This window comes from Nycticebus coucang, chromosome 12 (assembly GCF_027406575.1).
Source record: "Nycticebus coucang isolate mNycCou1 chromosome 12, mNycCou1.pri, whole genome shotgun sequence".
Taxonomy (NCBI): domain Eukaryota; kingdom Metazoa; phylum Chordata; class Mammalia; order Primates; family Lorisidae; genus Nycticebus; species Nycticebus coucang.
Genome location: NC_069791.1, coordinates 14,522,114 through 14,544,473, shown reverse-complemented (window position 1 = coordinate 14,544,473; position 22,360 = coordinate 14,522,114). Strand labels below are relative to the sequence as shown.

The 22,360-nt window shown below is 39.5% G+C and overlaps 1 protein-coding gene across 1 annotated transcript in view; it reads left to right on the top strand.

The window, feature by feature from the left end:
- The window catches only part of SCN8A (sodium voltage-gated channel alpha subunit 8), a 225,280-nt gene that overhangs the window by 80,086 nt on the left and 122,834 nt on the right, over positions 1 to 22,360 (top strand). Inside the window, exon 2 of the mRNA XM_053556312.1 lies at positions 6,298 to 6,627. Within this exon, the coding sequence (XP_053412287.1) occupies positions 6,352 to 6,627 (276 nt within the window). The 5' untranslated portion in view covers positions 6,298 to 6,351. The remainder of the gene's footprint in view (positions 1 to 6,297; positions 6,628 to 22,360) is intronic.

The following is a 22,360-nucleotide window of genomic DNA, read 5'->3' as shown; positions in this document are numbered from 1 at the left end:
GTTTAGCTATAGGTTTAAGAGTGCCATGAGATAAAAAAGGTTGAAAAACACTGGCCTAGACCAATGTCTTGAAGCATTTCTTCTGTTTTCTTCTGGTATCTCATAGTTTTTAGGTCTTACATTTAAATTTCTTTAATCCATTTTGAGTTGATTTTTTTAATATGATGAAAGATGGGTAGGGATCTAGTTTCATTTTTCTGCATATGGGTATCCAGTTTTCCCAACACCATTTATTGAAGAGATTATTCTTTCTACCATGAATTGACCTTTTGACCTTTTGACCCAACGTCAAAAGTCGTTGGCCAGGTGTAGTGGCTCACAGCTGTAATCCTAGCACTTTGGGAGCCTCAGGCAGGATGACTGCTTGAGGCCAGAAGTTCAAGAGCAGACTGAATAAGAGTGAGACCCTGTCTCTTCAAAAAATAGAAAAATTAGGCTCAGTAGCACACACCTGTAGTAGTCCCAGCTACTTAGAAGGCTGACGGAGGAGGATTACTTGAGCCTAGGTTGCATTAAGCTATGATGACACTACTGCACTCCAGCCAGGGTGACAGAGTCAGACAGACCCAGTCTCTTCCTCCTGCCACTAAAAAAGGTCATTTGGCTGTAAAGATGTGGATTTATTTCTGGGTTCTGTATTTTGTTCTATTAGTCTGCATGCCTATTTTTATGTCAGTACCATGCTGTTTTGGTTATTATAGCTCTGTAGTATATTTTGAAGTATAGTAGTATGATGCCTCAAGCTTTATTCCTTTTGCTCAGATTTGCTGTGGGTCTTTTTGGTTCTGTAGGCATTTTAGATGGGTTTTCTTTTCTATTTCTGTGAAGAATGTCAGGAATGTCATCGCAATTTTGATAGGGATTGTTTTGAATCTGTAGATCACTTTTGGTGTATGGTTATTTTCACAATATTAATTCCTCCAATCCATGAACATGGGATATCATTCCATTTTGGGGTATCCTTGTCAATTTCTTTTCCTTTTTTAAATTTCAGGCTAATGTGAGGGTACGAACAACCAGATCATAATATTTGAATTTGTTAGAGTCCCTCTTGTAGTTATGTCCTACCCAAAAGGTGTGCCATACACCCCTACATTGTGCCCCTTCAGTGGGACCACCCCGACCCCCCCTCCCTTCTTCCTTCCTCCTCCCCTCAACTTGAATTGAAATGAGTTTTTCTCCTATATTAGATAGTCTACTGGGTTCATATTAGTGTTGAGTACATTGGATATTTGCTTTTCCATTCCTGTGATACTTCACTGAGGAGAATATGTTTCAACTCCATCCAGGTTAATACAAAAGATATGAAGTCAACCATCTTTTTATGGCTGAATAGTATTCCATGGTATGCATATTCCACAATTTGTTAATCCATTCCTGGGTTGCAGGCCATTTAGGTTATTTCCACAACGTGGCGATTGTAAACTGAGCTGCAGTAAACACTCTAGCACATATGTCCTTATGATAATGTAATTTTTTTCTTCAGGGTAGATGCCTAGGGTTGGGATTTCGGGGTCAAATGGGAAATCTAATTTGAGTTTTTTGAGGATTCTCCATATTGGTTTCCAAAAGGGTTCCCCTCTCTCCACATCTGCGCCAGCATCTGCAATTTTGGGATTTTGGGATGTGGGCTAATCTTACTGGGGTTAGGTGAAAGCTCGGGATGGTTTTGATTTGCATTTCTCTGACGATTAGGGACAATGCGCTGATTGTTCGCTCTTTTTTGTTGTTGATTAATTTGAGTTCTCTTTAGATCGTAGTTATCAAGCCTTTGTCAGATTTGTAATATGCAAATTCCTTTTCCCATTCTAAAGGTTACTTTGATTGTTGTGTCCTTAGTTGTGTCCTTGTCAATTTCTTACATAAATTTTTTATAGTTTTCCTTGTAGAGATCTTTCACCTCCTTGGTTAAATTTGTTTCTAGGTATTTTTTGGTAGCTATTTTAAATGAAATCTTTCTTGATTTCTTTTTCTGCTAGTTCATTGTTAGTGTATCAAATGCTACTGATTTTTGTATGTTGATTTTGCATTCTACATGAAATATATATTAGTCATCCATAGAGAGAAATGAGGTATATGCTGTAAGGTGGATGAGCCTTGAAAACATGCTAAGTAAAAAAGTCCAGATACAAAAGGCCACATATTATGTGACTCCATTTATCAAGAAACACCCAGAATAGATAAATCAATACAGAATGAAGACAGGTAGATACCTGGAGTAGGGGAGGAGGGGCAGAGGAGGTTGGGAGTAGAGAGAAACTCCTTACATTTTGGGACTAGATAATGGTAGTGGTTGTGAATAAGCATGCCAGTTTCCACTGAATTGTTCATTTAAATTGGCTAACTTTATGTAAATTTCATCTTAATTATTTTTTCAAAAACTATGAGATACTACTATATAGGGTCTAAGTTTGTGTGCAGTTTACTGTGTTAAACTATTTTCTGTATACCCACCAGAACGTGTAAAATTAAGAAGACTGTCTTGTCCAAGCATTGATGAGGATGTGGAGCATTGGAACCTAGTTCCTAGGGATTTAGACCATCACTTAACCCGGGCCACTCTCTGATCCAGCTTTCCACTGCTAGCCATAGGCCAAAAAGAAGTAAATACATGGCCACCAAAAGACATGCACAGGAAAAGTTCTTAGCAGCTTTTATTCATAATTGCTTAAAACCATAAACAATCTAAATGCCTAAACCTAAATCAAAGTAGAATGCTGCATTCACACACACAATACTACATAACAGTGAGAATAATAAACTGCTACTGCACATCAAATGACGAGTTTCACAGAAAGAGTGTTGAGCGAAAGAAGCCAGACCCAAAAGATTATGTGAAGTTCAAGAAGCAAAACTAATGTGTGGTGACAGGTGTCGGAATAACCTTTGCTGGGTTTGGTTATTGGCAAGGAAGCTCATGAGAGTTATCTGCAGTGCTAGAAATAAATCTTCTACCTCTTGATCTGAGTGGTGGTTACCCAGATGTATGCATATGTACAAAACAAGGTGTATATTTAAGGTTTGTGTACTTTATTATATTATACCTTTACAAATTTTTTAAAAGTAGAAAAAGCAAAAAACAGTTATCAGAGCTGGTGTTCTTACAGAAAAGCAACAAAGGAGAATGTTTGAGACATGTAAGGTTGTAGAAGGCCTTGTGTGATGGTGAAATAGCAGAAATTTGGAATCTGTTGTATAACTCTGGTAGTTTTGAGGAGAGAAAAGATATAATGAAAGCATATCTTCAGAGAAATGGATCTTTGGAAATATGCCTGGTGGCCTGAGGGCTGGTGGGAGGCCATGCACTGGGATCTGAATTAGGGCAATGCTGTTGAAAATGGGAGCTCTGAAGGAAGAGGAATTGGTAAGCCTGGCAACTGGGTGAGGATGGCCAGCAGAGGAGTACTGGGCAGAGATGACTGAGGTTCCATGCTAGATGGCTGGAAAAACAGAGATAAAGCCAGGAAGAGAAATCAATTCTGGAGTAAGGTGAGTGGTTTTAAATGCTTTAATTTTGAAATAGTGGCAAGGCCTCCTTAGGACTAAGGAGAACAGTCATGGCTGGTAATAGAAATGTAAAAAGTACTTGTACAGATAGATGAGATCCCTAAAAGAAAGAGTGTAACAGAGAAATTTCAGAAGGCCAGCCCTCAGAGAAGGGAGAGGTAGTGATAGGAGAAGAGGAGACTGTAGCCGTGGTTTGAACCAGGAGAAGAGAGTGTCACTTAAGCCATAGAAGAGAGAGTGGGAGGTGAAGATGTGAAGGGAGAAAGTAAAAGAAGGAAGAGGAACGATTGAAAATGGAATGGAGAGCAGGGAAAATTGAGGGACTGTAGCCTTGCAGAAGGCAGGCAGAAATGGGATCTGAAAGCAGAGGCAGAGGACTTAGCCATGGCCTGCTGTGAGGAACTCAGGTGCCTGCAATTAGATCAGAAGACTTTGTCAGCAGCTTCGATGACTTACACTTGCAGTATTCTTTGTCCTCTGAGTAGGAACAGAGAGTGACCTAGGATTGAGAATGAGTGTGGACGGGGAATCAAGGAATCCTAGGTATTTAGTGCCATTACAAGTTCTAGTCATAATCCTGTTTTCTGTGAAAGGGATACAAAGGAAGTTTAATATTTCTAGGGATTTATTCCGTCTGTGGTACAAGTCAGTAATGATTAAGTGCCAAAACAAGTAGATAGTGTTTGCATCTTGGTTTTTGTCATTTTCTCGCTGTGTGCTTTAGGCAAGCTACATTCGTTCTCTGTGTTTCTGTTTCTTCGTCTGTTAAAGGGTGGTAATAATATCTACCTCATGTGTTGTTCTGGAGATTAAATGAGTTAATATAAGAAAAGTGCTTGGAACAGTAAGTGACATGTAGCGTGTGATAAATATTAGCTAAGATCATGGTGGAGCGCTATAGGCGTGCAGAAGGGGAAATACTAATAATTAGTAGAGGCTAGAGGTGGTGGAAAGGTTGTGTGGAATAAGGATTTATGGGGGCACAATGCAGGTATGGAAAGGAAAGGAAAGGGGTGGGGAAAGGAATTCTAGGCTGGGAAAACATTATAAATAAAGTCTTTAATCAGTAAACCTATCAACATTTCTAAGTGATTTACCTAATAAACATGACAATGCCTGTTGGGGAACAGTGGGAGATAGGAAAGGAGGATGAGTAACTGATAACTTATTATAAAAAAGAAGTATGAGTTTGGGGCACCAGAGCTTTGATTAGGATTTTTATCCTGGCTTTGTGACTTTGGGCAAGTTTGTCCCATCTCTCAGGACCCTAAGTTTCCTCCTCCATAAAATGAAATGAACTGGATTTTTAAAATCCCTCACAGCTCTGAAATCCTGTGCTTCTCACGTGAAAATGATTTCCCTGCTTACATTATGAAGCAAACTGGTTTGTGTGGGGCAGACTTGTGGTTCTGGCCTCACATGGGCCCATGCTGTGAGTGAGTGAGTGAGCTGGCCAGCCCGCATACAGGCGCTGTACACAGCCTTGAAAGACTTCATCACCACCACTGGAGAGGTCTGATGAGAGCAGGTGCATTTATGGAAGGAGCCCTTGGGTATTTCACTCCAAGTTATTTAGGGTTAACTATACTACAGTTCTCTTGAGTATCCTCAAGTTTTATGGTACTTGCCTTTAAGTGGACCCTAAGTACTATTAGAAGGAGAAAGAACAATCTTTAGCTTTTTAAAAAACTTTCCTGATTGTCTCTGTGGCATTCTCAAAACTAAAGGTAAAAAGGCAGCACCATGAGCAAAGCCAGCTCAGGTCCCTTTTTGAATGTCTGAACACTGCTACTTTTGATACCAGATTCCTCCTTGTCACAGTATATATTTAAAAACCCCAGCCACAAATGGAAGTTGGCTTTTCAAACACCATATTTAGGAATCACTGACTCTTGTATGGCATTACTTCATTTTTCTATTCAGAAGGGAATTTTGGTCTGTGACCCTGTTCTCATGGCCTTGGCAGCCACATGCAGGCCTCTCTCCCCCACCGTTGAACGCTGCAGTGCTGCAGTGCTGTTGCATCAGGACAGCTCTGGAAATTCCACTGCCGGTAGCTTTTCCTTATTGCGAAGTGGGAGGCACCAGAACAGTACCTGCCCACTTCACAGGAAAAGTCCTTCACATTTGTCCATGGCAAGAACTTGATCCTAGAAGATACTTCTGGACTTCTATGCTAGATAGATTTTCCACAACTTGGTGAATGGAAAACTAACTTGAAATGGAAAAACTAAAGCATATGGAAGCAATTTTATCTACATTTTGTGCATCTAAAGTTTTGAAGGGTTTATTTTGTCTTCAGAAACTGAAATTTGAGAAGAGTGACAATTTATCCTTGTGTTGCCCTTGAAAGGAAGAGTATTTATTCTTTAGGGGAGTGAGCTCTAGAAAAGGAAGGTGACTTGAGCTATAAGGACTCCAGAGCTAACATATGTCTATAGGTAACATTAAGTATGCCTTATTTGTTTAGAAGTTCCTTGAAGGGATAAAATATATCTTTTTTGTTGTATGTAGTTCCAACAGTGAATTGCATCAAAATAAATACAATAAATATTAGCTATTTAGGAGACTCCTATCTTTTCATCTGCCTCGCAGGTCATTCCCCTGAGAGGCAGTTATGAATATTACCTAGTTCATTCATGGCATAGATTTTCTGAAAGGAAAAATAACCATGCCCTGGAAAAAACTATGTGTTGCAAAGATTGTGGATAAAGGTTGAGAGATGGTTTAGTCTGGCCTCATTTTAGAGCAGTGATTGATTAATGCTGTCTGTGTTGCTGTTTCTTCCAGAGCTGACCTGTCCTGGACGCAGCATAACTAACGAAGCTGCTGCAGGATGAGAAGATGGCAGCACGGCTGCTCGCACCACCAGGCCCTGATAGTTTCAAGCCTTTCACCCCTGAGTCACTGGCAAACATCGAGAGGCGCATTGCTGAAAGCAAGCTCAAGAAACCGCCAAAGGCTGATGGTAGTCATCGGGAGGACGATGAGGACAGCAAGCCCAAGCCAAACAGTGACCTGGAAGCAGGGAAGAGTTTGCCTTTCATCTACGGGGACATCCCCCAAGGCCTGGTTGCAGTTCCCCTGGAGGACTTAGACCCATACTATTTGACGCAGAAAGTGAGTTGGAGGAAGAGCAGCAGCTGCAGATACCACTTTCCTAAGAGGCTTAGGGGGTTTGGGGGAGAAAGAACTGTCTCTTTGCCAAAGTTTGGATAAGTAGTTAACCTTTTGTTTCAATTCTGGTTTATGGGGATTATTTTCATTTAAATTGCTACTAAGGATCATTTGTGGATCTTGGCACTTGTGAATTCTATTAATAAGACTTCTGATTTTGGCTCTAGATCAGATCAGAAAAAGAGGACATAAATGAAATGGGACTGTTTTACTGGAATCCAAAAAAGATGGGATAGTAAAATATGGTACAGCCCTATAGAGTATCTCTCAAACATATAGTCAAAATTATTCTATCTTTAAATAAGAAAATAGTGTTACTATTGCAACATCAGAGAACTTTTTGATAATATGGTAGATTTGCTCTCGTCTAGACCCTTTTGTCACGTTAGAGCATAGCTGTCGGGGACAGGAATAGAATAAAGTAAACCAAACTGGGTCAATACAAGAGATGCCCAGTCATTGGCCTTGTTACTTAGGCGTCGGATTGATTCTTGGAGGAGAGTAAAGTCAGTTCTGTTACTCCTGCAAGTAGAAGGCACAGGTGGGGAAAAAAAAAAAAAAAAAAAACAATCTTCATTTGGCCAAAGACTCTCAAACTTCTGAACAAATATTTAACCAAATCTTAGTTTCTTCTTCATGATTGTCTTCTGAAACAAGGCAACAAATGGAGAAACAAAGCTTCCTGGATGATCCACCAGTGAGTAATTAGTCATTGAATCCTCAGGATACAATTTTAGGGGACCCATCATGTGACAGATGTCGTTTAAAGAATTAGACTGACAAGTTTTTCCCAAATGAAGGGGGAAATGGCTTTGTGTAATTATATATTAATATTTACAAATATAAAGCTTAACTGAGCTTTTGTTAACAAACTGCCTTTCACTAAATTACCTTCCATTCTTTCAATTTTGTGAGAAATTTCAGCTTCTTTGGCTTGATAATGGAACAGAAATAAGACAAGGCCAGTAGATCTCCTGACTTAGCTACAGTTGTGGAGGCATTTAGTTCAGAATGACAAAAGCAGTTAAGACATTCTCTACACAAAATGGTCCTTTACCCAGGTACTTCTGTTGCACCTCAGAGCAGTGATAAGGAAAGGTGCAACCAGTAGTCTGTAGCTTCCACTGTGGAATCTGGAAAGCTTAAGGAACAAAACATGACAGTAGATGGGAAGTGAGAAATCCTGGCTCTGTCTTAATTCATCATGTTTATTATTTACATTATCCTTTTTAATAAATGTATTTTCCAATATAAATAATTTATAGGGAAATAAATAAAGGAAAAAATCCTTCTCAAAACTAATTCATGAGTTTTAGCAAGTCACTCCATGTCTCTGGGCCTATTTTTTTTTTTAACTCAAATGCAAATGAAATTTCATTTAAGCCTGATTTAAGATATGAAAAATATATAGAGCAATTAGTTGTCTGAGCCGGTTTTCTTTTATATCCTTTCCCCTGGTTCCTGCCCTGTAGATCTCTCCTTTCCGTTCACAGTGCCTCAGATTGCAGGGGCCTGGCTTAGGAGTCAGTACTCCTCAGAGGACAGGCTTCTGGTCCTAATGGGTGTCATTCCTTAGATAAGCCGAATTGTTACAGAGCTCCATTAGGGGACTGGCTCTTCATGATGGAAACTCTGACTTCAGCCTTTGGCCTCATCATAAGGGTAAATTGTTCCTGAAAAGGATAACCTTAACTGTATTTTAGTTTATAATCTTTTTTTAAAATGTTGACATACCACTATGCAGAAAAGTCCGTAAAACATAAATGCATACCTTAATGATTACATACTAACACCATGTCAAGAAAGAGCATTGCTAGCACTTAGGAAATGTTAATTGTACTTTTAAATGAAGGACTTTTTAGTTAATTAAAAACATTATGCTTGCTCAAGTTTACTTACAGATCTTCACTGGCATTACTAATACTTCTATAGAAGTGGAAAAACTTCACCTCCATCCTGTTAGGGTCCCAGCTGGGTCTGGAATTAAATTGATGTAATGTAGATTAACAGGAGAAAAGCATAATACAAATTTTACATGATACAGGACCCTTCATAAAGAAATGAAGATCCAGAGAAGAAGCAGTTAGAGTTAGTAAGTTACTGAATTGGACAAAAAATAGTAAGTTGTAAGGAAGCAGGTAAATTACTTGAGGAGACTTAAAGGAGATTCTAACAAGGTCGATACAGATTCTCTCAGTCTCACCTCCTTGTCCTTGAAGATAAAGATGCTGCCTTCCTCTTAATACAGAGAGTTTCTCTCACATAGCAATTTTATCTTCTGCTCTTAAGAAACAACAAGGTCAGAGTGATGTTTTTGCACATGCTGTTTTTCAAAAGTCTTTAACTTAAATAGTCAATACGCCAGAATAGTATATTTTAACCCTTTCACTTCTTACTAACTAGGCCTTTTCTGGGCTAAATTAGCAAGGCCTCTCCTTCAAGGAAGCACACTGGGAATTAACCCACAAATCAAAAAATTAAGGGTAGAAATGACTTCAGGAGGACATTCCTTTATGTATGTTTTTCAAGGGCTACTTAAATAGAATGTCTTTTCTTTCCTAAATGGTGCAAGTGGAATCCTTTATCTTTTCCTCATAGGTCTTGTTTTCTAACTGTTTAATCATCTTCGTGACTCTCATTTCCTCCCCTCTTTCTTTTCAGGGGTAAGAGAGAAGTAGTTTTCTATTAGTAAAGTTCTGGTTTCATCCCATTGTGGATTTCACATTCCCAAAGGAGCACAGGGCCCTAAAAAATTGCATATCACATTTTCTGGATATTGTTATTAATTTCAGCAGGAGAAGTCCTTGTTGGGTTCAGCTGATCTTTCCAGTTGGTCCCTGCAAACAACCTGGAATCATCCTCTCTGAATTGCCTCAAACCTCCGAATGCTACAACTATACATTTTCTTTGCCTCTTGGTATTTTATTCTACTGCCTCCTTTCTTTGGCTTTCTTGTTTTTCAACTGTTTGTTACACATAATTGAATTTCAGAACATACAACATTTTTATTTATTTAGTTTTAAAATAGGTAATGTATTTACATGGTTAAAAATTTAAAACTGTTTGACCACCTCTTTTACATCTGCCTACTTCTTGTCTCCCACTCAGCTAACCACTGATAGTAGTATCTTCTAGAGTTTATGTATTTGCAAGCAAACAAATTTTATTTGAAACTCTTCTAAAAACCTTTGTTCTTGGTTTCTTTCCTACTGTTTCTTAAGCCTATTAAAGTTTAAATTTTGTTCTTTGTTTTCCTTCCTTTATACTAAGGAATCTTAAGTTTTAATCAGTGTCAATTCTCAATTCATTTCTTAAAACACTGTATTGGTAAAAGTGTTTCTTTATCTTAATTACAAACAGTACTCTCCAATGCTTAATTTTAAGTTAATTTTGTTGAATTTTAAGTGGCCATATATACTCCTAATAATTATCTTAAGTGGGCAGCAAGCACATCTGTGGATTATGTTGAAAGAAGGCCTTCAGAGTTGACCCTTATCCCTTTCCCATTTCTTAGGACTGATAAATATGTGTGTCCTTTTTGTTTAATGGATATACCCCCTTCAAAGAAAGTCCCATAAACAAAAATCCTGATTATAGTATTGATTAGTGTGTCTTTAAATAGCGTGCCTTCCTATTGCATTAAAAAATCATATATGGCTTTCCAAAGTTTACTTTACCTTCAAGTTTTCATATGCACCTTTTCCTACAAAGTAGAATCCACTTAGAATCATATAAAATTATAATTTGGTAGCCTCAGACATCATCTAGTTCAGCCTCCTCATGTTATACATTTTATGAGGTGAAATATATACTTTGTCAAAAGCCAACACCATTAGTGACAGAACTGAGACTAGAACTCATGTCTCCTCATTCTTCATTATAACATGTTTCTTGTTCCCCCTTTTCTAATTTTTTTTCACTAGTTAATCTTCAGCCTTAATTGGCTCAGTTCTTCTGAAGCCAAGAAAGCAAATATGCACCAGGGGTACCAACAATGTAAACACATTTTAACAGATGCTATCTCTATATTATTTTTCGAAGTTGAATTGAATTACAGTAACAATGTGTAATATGACATTCGCTCAAACGATGGTGTTAATCAAGCGAATGACAGTGATAGGCATGAATTGGATAGCTTTTTCTCTTAAAATGTGGGAATACTTTTTTTGGGCACCCTCTGTAGGTAGAAAGAAAAATAAGCTCCCTTTTCATTTACATCCCTAATAATCCATGTGGTTTATAGAACAGGTCCTAAAAGGAACAGTGCTTCTGGGTGTAAAAACCTGTATGGTGTGTTACTGAACTGAGCGCTGTAGGTGATTGTAATGCCAAGTGTTTGCTATCTGAATATACATAAGCATGGTAAAGGTAGTGTATTACATCACGACTTTATGGCAGCTATGACATTATAGTGTGACCATAATAAGGTCACTAAGGGATAAGAATTTTTCAGCCCCATTATAATCTTATGGGACATCTCTCAATAGTAATATAGTCATTGACCAGAATGTCATTACGGGGTCATGACGTAGTGAAAAGAGTAACTGGTTGACTCGCACTGTAGCACAGTGGTTACAACATCGGCCACATACACTGAGGCTGGTGGCTTCGAACCCAGCCTGGCCCAGCTAAGCAATAATGACAACTGCAACAGAAAAATAGCCAGGCATTGTGGCAGGCGCCTGTAGTCCCAGCTCCTTGGGAGGCTGAGGCAGCACCTGTGGCTCAAAGGAGTAGGGTGCTGGCCCCATATGCCGGAGGTGGCATTCAAACCCAGTCTCGGTCAAAAACTGCAAAAAAAAAAAAAGAGAGAGAATCTCTTAAGCCTAAGAGTTGGAGGTTGCTGTGAGCTGTGGTGCCACGGCACTCTACCAAGGGCAACATAGTAAGGCTCGGTCTCAAAAAAAAAAAAAACTAACTAGGAATATAAAACTTTGATTTTAATTTAATTTAATTTAATTTTAATTTTATATTTGATTTATTTTTTGAGACAGAATCTTACTTCGTCACCCTTGGTAGAATGAATGTCCTGGCGTCATAGCTCATAGCAACCTCAAACTCTTGGGCTCAAGCAATTCTCTTGCCTCAGCCTCCCAAGTAGCTGGGACTGTAGGCCCCTGCCACACGCCCAGCTATTTTTAGAGACGGGGGTCTTGCTCTTGCTCAGGCTAGTCTCGAACCCATGAGCTCAGACAATCCACCTACCTCAGCTTCCCAGAGTGTTATTATAGGCATGAGCCACCGCCCCCAGCCGGACCTTGATTTTAGTTCTACCTTTGCCTCTTGTTGTCCCTTGGCCAAATCACTTCAAATTCCTTGTCTATAATATTTGCACATTAGAATTGGACCTTTATCTGTGTCTTTCTCATTGTACTTGACACTTCTGTCTGTCACATACTGTGTTTTCGCTGTGGCAGACTACTTCCCATTTCCTTAGTGTTGCGCCTCTACCCTTCTGATCTCCATCCCTCTTGACCATTATTCTACCCATTTGTCCAGGCTCAGCCCAGAGGCCTCTTCTGCCTTATAGCCTAATTTAATTCTTTCTCCTATACCAAAACCAATTCCTCCCCTGAACTTCTGTAATACATTGAGATCTTCAGTCCCACCTTGGTTAAGAAGTTAATTTCAGTTTTAACTCAGGTTATATGAGGGGGGGGACTCTGTTCCCAATAACGTTTACAGTTATTTCCTCACTTCACTAATATTAGTGCCTTCAGCTTCCTCAAATAAAGAACTTTTAAGTGATACACACACACACACACACACACACACACACACACACACTCACACAGAGTCCCAGGAGCTCCTTGCAGGAAATCCTTGCCAAATCTATTTTGACACACTTTCAACGGGTATGCAGAACAGAGACAGTCTGTTAAAAGAAGCTTTGTGTTTATTAGGTGTGGTTACTAATCAGTTGTCACATTGCCTGCTTTTGCAGAATAAGCCTAGATGCTCCTTTCTGTTTTAAACTATTTTAATACTTTGGTTTATTTTGTTAAAATTTTATACCCTAACATACAGAAAACAAAATCAAATTGAGGAAAATATTGGTGAGCCATTTGTGGAGGGGAGTGTCAGGGTTGAGAGATTACTGATGGGCATGTACGTGTTCTTGTCCACACTCTGGGTGTAGTTACATAGAGGAAAAGGGATTTAATGAAGCATTCCAAGTTAGATTCCTCTTTTAAGCAATATTTCAAAAGTTGGGAAGTTTTTTTTTTGATCCAATCTTCATCTAATTCCAGATGATCTCAGGAGTGCCACTTAACCATTCAGAGTCTCATTTTCCCCAATCTAGAAAATTAAGATTATGCTGATAGTTTATATGTTACTTATTTTATAAGATTATCATAAAGACCATTTCCTGACTACTCTGTGTAAAACAAAACAGCCCGTGGCCGCACCCCTAGTTCACTTTTCTCTGTCGCACCTGACATGTAATATGTTGATTTATTGTTCATCTTCTTGCATTGTCATCAACTGGAGCAGTGCCTGCCCTATAGAAAAGCAGTCAGCATCTATCGAATGAATTAATTAATCTTATGAGATAATGCTTATGAAAACATTCCTTTTCTAAGTGCTGTGGCTATGAAGGATGACATTGTGAATTTTTTCCTAATGAAAAATTTTCCTGCCTTCCAAAATGAACTAAACTCTAGGGGAAAAAAAGACTGATTACCAATGTTTCTTCCTTTTGCAAAGAATTGTTTTCATTTAAGAGCTGAGGAGGTGGATAAGGAAATAGGTTTTCTGATGTTTTTGCGGTCCTTTCTGAGGGGTGGGTAGCTGTCCTTAAGTGCCACTGGCCTTGTCACTCCTCTTGTGGAACCTTAGAATTAGAAAGGGCTTTATAAAAAGTCATTAGGTAACAGCCTCTACCTAGTACTTGAATCTTTTCCTAATTTATTAGTCACAAGTGAGTATCATACAAAAGATGCTATTTCCTGGACACTCTTAAGTCCTCTGTCCATTGTGACCAAGCGTCTTGCTTTTTCTTGCCTGTTTCATTTGTGTTGCCCTCCCTGTATGAACTGACTAAGGGAAATGAGAGAAACCGGTGTGGAATTTATACCAGTCTCACCGTATAAAATGCGGTTACTTTATTCAACAACTATTTCTTGAGTACTTCCTGTACATGAGGCATTCTGTTCTCTTGGGGAAAACAAAGATGAATAAAGTCCATTTTTTACCCCTCAGTAGCTTATAACATAGTAGTGTATAGTGTGGGGGCCCCAGGATGATTTCATAATAAGAATGGTATTTGAATTAGGCAGAGAGTATGGTATGAACAGAGGCTCAGAGAGAAGGGTATAGGACATGAAAGAAAAGGCCAGCTCATCTAGTTTTCTTGGAGTGTAGGGAAGTAACTAAGGAGCAGAGGGACATGGGGCTGGGAAGGGGGAGCTGGAGCCAAGTCATGGGGGCTTAGAGTGCTAGAAGTTTCATCTTTACTTGATAAGCAACAGAGAACTACTGTAGATTTTTAAATGGGAATAAGGATATGGGATTATAGCTGTGCTTTAGGGAGGTGAATATAGCAATGACATCTATACTAGACTGGAGGGAAAGAGAGCTGAGACAGGGAGACCAACTGTGATGGTCTGAATTGTAGTGGTGGGATTGGAACAAAGGAAATGGATGGATTCATTTATTATAGAGGTGAAGTAATAGGATTTTGTGATTGATTATGGAGAGTTAAGGAAGGAATTGAGCATGTAGTCAATCATTCGTCTGGTTGTTACTGTGTGCTGTATGCCCAGGCTTTGCTCCATGCTCTTGAAAACAAAATAGATAAGCCTTATATACTTCTGGAACTTAGGTTTTGTTGGGGAGAGAGATAATAATAAAATAATTACAAATAATCATACATGCATTAATGAAGATAACGTGGTCCAGCTATTACTACTTTAGAGATATTTGTAATGTTCTAACTTGGTACAGAGATTAAATTTGGAAAATCTAGATGAATCAAAGGTTATATGTTCTCTCAAATGTTCAGTATCTTAAATAGGTCTTTAACAAGTACTAAATTATAATCTTTAAAAGACCCATAATGCAGGTTTCCTGAGTTATATAAAAGCCAGTGTTGTCACTCTGTTGACAGAGTTGGCCAGTGTTGGATTTTTATATAGGCAAGAGTCCAGTATATTGTTGTATCTGTGTGAGCTATAGGGCTGCCTACAGATAAACCCAGCATTTTCTCCATAAAAGAGCCTCAGGGCTTCATTACGTCCTTAAACAAGTACTGAGGTCTGAGCCACATAGTATTTAAGAGACAGCTTTTACCTGAATCATCTCGGCCATAAAATTCCACTAATCAGTAATTTTAGGAACTGTTTTCTCTGTAGGTTTCCCCAGGGTCTGTTTGTGAAATCTTATTCTAATAAAAATTGACCCATTGAATGGAGGTTAGTAATGAACACATTAGAGAATGTCTCACGATTACAGTAATATTGATCATCTCTGACAATAATTAAACATATTTTAAGTCCTTCCTTGAATAAGATTGTGTTATCATTAAACAGAGGGATACACCTCTTATTACTATTTCTAAATTCACAAACAAGTTGTAAATGTTTCTTTACATATAACCCTGTCTATCAAAATTTTAGATTAGGATTGTCCCATTTTGTCACAATTTTTGCCAACTCTGATTCTACCAGGAGAATTTTTGATACCAGCGCTGAAGATGCAGTCCTATTCCAGACCCTTTGTTGACGCTACAAAGTTTAGCTTAAGGAGCGAAGTTTGAATAAAAGATTGTTCCAGTTTCAGAGGATGGGGATTCCTATCTACTGTTCAAGATCAGTTCCTCTCCCCTGCGCTTTTCTACTGCCTCTGGAACTTTACTATTTTAGTTATCCTTTCTCTTTTCCCTGTTATATTCGTTCCTTTCCCTCAGCCTATAAACATACTCAGAGCCTTGGCTCCATATCCCCAGCTAGTCTGATCTCTTCCCACACCACTGAAACTTGTAGAGGAGCCCTTATGTACCACTAAAACATCTCCCACCTGCTCCTTTGCCCTCGCAGCCTGACTCTGCAGCCTCACCTCTCTCATGACATTCTCAAGATAAGATCTTCAAATTGCCAAGTGTAAGGTATGTTTTAAGTTGTTATCTCACTAATCCTCTCTGTGGTGTTTGAGACTGTTATTCTCTTCACTTCCTTGGTCTAATTTACTCTATATCTCAGATTCTTCCTTCTTCTCTTTCTTTTTCATTTCCTCCACCTTTCCTTAAATGTTTTTTTTTATTATTAAATCATAACTGTATACATTGATATGATCATGGGGTATCATACACTCGTTGATACTCTCCCTGCTCAGTCCTTGGCCCATGTTCCTCTCATTTGGCATGCTTTCCTAGGTGATCTCATTTAGTCTCAGAACCAGGATTTCTGATTCTGTAGCTCCAGCGTAGAATGTTCCTTAAATATTCAACACCTTGCCAGTCTTCTCTATTTAGATTTCTTGCAGATAACTCAGTGTGTTCAAAATTGAACTCATCCCCCCGCCCCCTGCGCCAAACTGGCTTATCTACTTTTCTCTGTTGTCTGTCCTAGTTGATGACATTACCAGAATTCTAAATGTCATTATTGACTCCCCAGTTTCCTACAGTCCGTAAGGATCCAATATTAGTGAGATCTTAGCATAGTCGGGTTTTCTTTCATTCTGGGGGTGTTTGAATGCAATCTTCATGGTCTTTCTACCATGCCATGCTGTCGCCAGAGTTTATTGCAGAATGAGTTCTTATTTTTGTTTTCCACCATCATTTTTAGACAGTTTTCTATCATTTTGCATTGTCTTGATACAGAAAGAGTACAGTTGGTTCTCTGTGTCTGTGTATTTTGCAATCATGAATTCAATCACCCTCAGCTTAAAAATATTCGGGAAAAAAACCCCACATCTTATTAAACAATTACAGGCTTTTTTCCTTATCATTATTCCCCTAACACTACAACAGCAGTTTACATAGTATTTATATGTTTACAAAAATACATTTGTATTAGGTGTTATAAGCAGTCTGGGGATGAGTTAAAGTATGTGGAAGGGGCTGGGTGCAGTGTCTCATACCTGTAATCCTAGGACCCTGAGAGGCTGAGGTGGGAGGATAGCTTTAGTTCAGGAGTTCAAGACCAGCCTGGGCAAGTGTGACACCCTACTAAAAAATAGAAAAATTAGCTGGGCATCATGGCATCTGCATGTGGTCCCAGCTACTGGAAGGCTGAGGCAGGAGGATTACTTAAGCCCAGCAGTTTGAAGTTTCAGTTGAGCTATGATGATGCCACTGCAGTCTAGCCAGGGAAGATAAATAAATAAAGCACATGGAAGATTGTGCATCAGTGATAAGCAACTACTAATCCATTTTATATGTGTATCCGGGATTAAGCATCTGTGGATTTTGGTATTTGTGGAAGTCCTGGGCTCAATCCCCCCAGATACTAAGAAACAACTGTGTGTGTGTATATATATATATATATATTTTAGTTCATTTGTCTCATTATCTTTAGCATGGTATCTGCAGCATAGAAAGAGTGAGAAGACTTTTCAAACTAATAGTAATGAATGTTTATGGGTACGTGAGCTGAGGGGTAGAAAAGGTGAGCTGAGGGGTAGAAAAGGTGACCAGACATTTTCAGTTTGGTATCTAGCAGGAAGTTGGATGTAGTTATAGGCCAGTTGATTTTAGCTATGTGATTTCTTCATGTCTAAGAGATTCACACATTGATCAAACATGTATGAATTGTCCATATGTATACTCCGCTTGCTAAGCTGAGAAAGTCATGGTAGATGGAAGGCATACTCCTGCCCGTGTCAGATCTCAGGGTCCAGAGAGATGACAATATTCTGTGTTAACTGTGCTAACAGATGTAAGTATAAGTGTTGTGGGGACACACAGGAGGTTAGGATAATTCTGTCTGAGAGAATTGAGTGGGGCTGTCTTGAGAGAGGAAGTGATCTTTGGGCTAGACCTGAAAGTATGATTAAAATTTTTTTTGCCTGTTAAGAGAAGAAAGAGTAGTTCAGGCATGAAGAACAACATGTATGAAGGCTGAGAAATGTGAAAAAGCTTGAGTTATTTACAGTGGTGACTTGAGTTTTGACTGGAGCATAGGGTGTGGTTTGGTAAGACAGGAGCTGAAGATTGAGGGGCAGGGTGGAGCCCAGTCTGTGCGTGCTAAGAAGTTTTTGTTTTCTCCCTCTTCCAGAGTTCCTAGGTCTAAAATAACCTCTAGAACCCATTTTGAGCCAGTGCAGCCTTCCAGCTACTCTGGACTCTTGGCTTGTGCCAAGTTTGTGAATACTAGTTAACATGAATGTCAGCCTTAGCGACTTCCGCCCCATGTTTAGAACCAAAGAACAGGACAGTAGCAGCATGACTGCGGCATTTGCTGAGTGTGTATTCTGCGCCAGCCATGCTGTGAAGAACTTCTTGTGATATTTCATTCCATCCTCACACCAACCTGATAAAATAGGTGCTGTCTATTGTTACTCCTATTTTATCAATAAGAAAACTGAACCTTAGCAACCTTACATAGGTGCCTAAAATCATGATAGCTAATAAGCAACAGCTGGGTCTTGAATCCAGGTCTCTCTGGCCTCAAAGCCTTAAACCACTTGCAGTGCTGCTTTGTAAGAGAGAGGGAAGAGTGAGGATAGAATATGAATTCTATCTTCTAGAATATGAATTCAGTAAATAGAGGGGTCAATGTGCTTTAAAAAGTATACCTACACTTTGCTGTCCCTTGGAGCAGCTGTGGTCAGTACACCTAAGAGGTGAAGGGGAAGAGGATCAAAGGCAAACTCATACTGAAGGACGGTGAGGAAGAAGGGCCTAGAGGAGATTCAGCCCTGCCCTACCTTGGGGAGCAGCACCGTGCTGGCTCAGCAGGGGGGCGGGTGCATGGTGCTGCTGTTCTGCCAGGTGTGGTTTCCTGTGACCACAGTGTGGACAAGAAGGATGTCAGCTGCTCTAAATGTAGATCGGAGGGCATGGGGTCACAAGATCAAACCAAATGAGAAAGTGTTTGCAGAAACACCTGGAAAACTAAAGCAACAGACAAATGTGGTGCTGGCATTATCTTTATCAAGCTCGGTGAAAGAACCAGCAACAGCTGCTATGGCCTCTGAGGCACCTAAACCTCAGTGAATGACCAGTTGCTATTGATTGGTGGACAACTGGCCAGTTGCCTAGTTCAGAAGAGGTACATAGATCTGGGAGAATAAAGTACATATATTAGGTTTAGGCAGGCAAGAGGTCATAGCTTTCTTTTTTGTGAGGATTGAAGGTATTAAGTAAAAAAAATTCTCCATTGATCTGAGGGTTAGAACAGATGTCCTTGTATGGTAAAAAGAGTTCAGGACTGGAAGCCAGTATACATGGACCCTAGTAACGCCCCACTCCTCATTCCCACTCACTCTGTGACCTTAGTTTAGGCAGAGTACTCTGTGCTCGGTTTCTTATCTGTAAGACGAAGGGTTAGATTTGAGTAATAGCTTTTTTAAATTGCAGCGTAGCCTGATAATTAAGAGTGTAAGGCTTTGTTAATCTTCCTTGATTCAATGCTTAATTCCTCCACTTAACAGCTGTGTAGTCTTGGACACGTTACTTAACTTTTCTGCTTCAATTCCATCTTCTGTAAAATAGTACCTACCTCATAAAGCAGTGGCAATGAGATGATTGTTATGTAAAACGTCTTGGTAGGGTGCCTGCCGCAAAGTAAATGCTTAATAAATGTTGAATATTATTTCTTCAAATAGACTCACAAGTAAAATTATCAATGACTGAAAGAAAATTTTTAAAAATGTGGGATTTAGAGGTATCTTTTGCTCAGTTCTCAGGGTAGTGGCACAGAGCCTTGGAAGATGATGGTTCTAAGTATTCAGATTGTTCAAACAGAAGTACAAACCTAGGGGGGAAATTGCCTCTGTCCTCATGTCCTGCATTAGTTCAGTATTTCTAAGGGTAGCTGGGTAGTATCAGGATACAGGTACTGTAGAAATGCAGTCCAGTTATGCCTTTGCTGGAGCCTTTGCTAGGCGTGATTTCATCCTTGAGAGATCCACTAGGCATATTGGCATTAAAGACATCAGGATTCTTTAACATAGTATAGTCATTTATTTCTGAACAACTTCCTGGCCTCATCTGTTTAGATTCTTCATTATGTTTTTCCTTATTAAATTAGGGAAATTTTAAAAGATACTTATTTGTTGCCTGCTATAATTGGCTAAATACTTAGCTACCAGTTGCTATTGATTGTTGGACAACTGGCCAGTTGCCTAGTTCAGAAGAGTTACATAGATCTGGGAGAATAAAATACATACATTAGGTTTAGGCAGGCAAGAATTTAAGGCCATTGTAGTCAGCCAAAAACAAGAAGGCCAGATAGTTCCAGAGATCAAAATAGTTGAGATCTAAGGGCTTGAATTGGGGACAGTCATGAATCAGTGCCAATAACAGTTATAACCAGATGGATTCAGGATATTGGTTCCCAACTACCCTCTTGTAGATTAGCTAAATCTCTGAGGCCCTAGGTGTTTATTGTAGCCAGAGGGCATCAGATGCCTGCAGATTACCTTCATCCTAATTGTGATGATGACAGAGCTACTTTCCTAGGACATATGTCCCACAGCAAACCAGAGGCTACATCATAAGGGTTTCTCTAAGACGTTTTCTGTTCTGTGGTAAACTCCACTCCTGCATTGAGTATTCTTCTTATAATGTCCTTTCGTATACATCTTTACATGTCATTTATTGTTTTAATTTATATTTTTTATATGGCTAAAAAATTATTCCAGCCTTGGGGTAAGAGTAGGGACATGCTCACAAGTTGGTGTGGTTATTGTGTTGCATTTGCAGTGTGCTGGGATCTGTTTGGCATGTGCTTATAGTTGGCCTTATATAACAACATGCCTTCCTCAGTTGTGGGCCTCAGAGAAGGCATCATATCCTGAGTTAGTAATGGCCCTACTCCTACACTGTGTGCTCCAAGCCCCACACTGCTAATTAGAAATGAAAAGCATGTGCTTTTCAGAGACTCGTTTTATGCCAGCGTGACACCTTTATTAATACTCCATGCCATAGCTTGTTAAGAGCTATCCCACCACTCTTAATGGGCCTTGTGCCAAAACACATTCAGAGGCTGTTGTAACCTAATATTTCCCCTTCCATTTTAATTCATTTACTTCACAGAAATCTAATTTAGGACAGCTTAGGTAAAATATTATTGGATTTCGTGAGCACCAAGTGATTGTTACTTAAGAAGTAGTTTTATAAAAATCCAAAGCTTGCTGTCCTTTCTACTCCATCTGGGCTCTGAAGAATCTGGAATTGGAGCCCAGTGTTGAACAGAAGATAAAGAATGTCATTTTGTGGTTTCCTAGCAGCAGTTTAACAGTGATTACAGACGTTTAATCAGCCATGGGAAAAACTTATTTTTAAAGAGCCATCCTGTCACCAATCATCTCTATTCGTTCTCTCTCTCATGTATTCACTGTTCTGCTGAGAAAGGGATAAAAGTAGGGGGGTAGCGTAGGGAAAAGCATTGTAGGATGCAGTTCTGCTGTGACTCCTTCATGCTGCCCCTGCTGACACCCGTGTGGTTGCAAGGATGTTTACATCAAGCACTGGACGTGGGACTTTACAAACTTTAACTTGAGAGAGCAAAATAACTAATTCAGAAGAGTTCTACCAAGATAAAATGTGAAAGAATAAATAATAATAGTCTTCCTCTTTGAATGTATTGTTTGCTGCTTCCTTGTATTTAATCTTGGATTCTCTGAATTTCTGGAAAGGACCTGGGCACACCCATCAGGCAGCCCTCTCTTATTTTATAGATGAGGAAAATAAGATCCAGAGAGACACATGGCTACTCACCTAGGTAGAGGCAGACAAAGAAGGAAAACCCAGTGCTTTAGGGTATGACCTGAGAGGTGAGCTGGTGGCTCCCAAAACATGGCCAGCATAGATTCCTGGATTCCTCTTCAGACTTATTTAGTCAGAACCTCTGGAGATGTGACTTATGAATCTGCATTTTTTAAAAAAGCTGCTCAGATGATTTTTTTGTAGCTAGTCTGGCCTGAGTGGAGAACTGGTATTAGTGTATCCTCTGGGCCAGATCAACTCTGCCATCTGGTTTTGTATGGGCTACAAGCTAAGAATGCCTTTTACAATATGAAAATTGTATGAAATCTAAATTTCTGTGTCCTTAAGGTTTTATTGGAATATAGCCCCTTTTGTTTGCTTTTATGTTAACTATCGCTGCTTTTACACCACAGTGACCGAGTTGAGATGTTTGTTTTTTTTTTTTTGTAGAGACAGAGTCTCACTTTATGGCCCTCGGTAGAGTGCCGTGGCCTCACACAGCTCACAGCAACCTCCAACTCCTGGGCTTAAGTGATTCTCTTGCCTCAGCCTCCCGAGCACCTGGGACTACAGGCGCCCGCCACAATGCCCGGCTATGAGTTGAGATGTTTTAACAGAAACTGTACCAAACCTGCCAGGCCTACAAAGCCCCCAAAATTTACTCCTTGTGTCCTTACAGATAAGGCTTGTGCCACTGGGCATAGGCCTCTCTCTCTCTCTGTCTCTCTCTCTCTCATAGAAGAACTGCAAACACCAGTGTTAGAATAAAAACCCCTAGCCTTTGAGTATTTGTGTAGGTTCAAA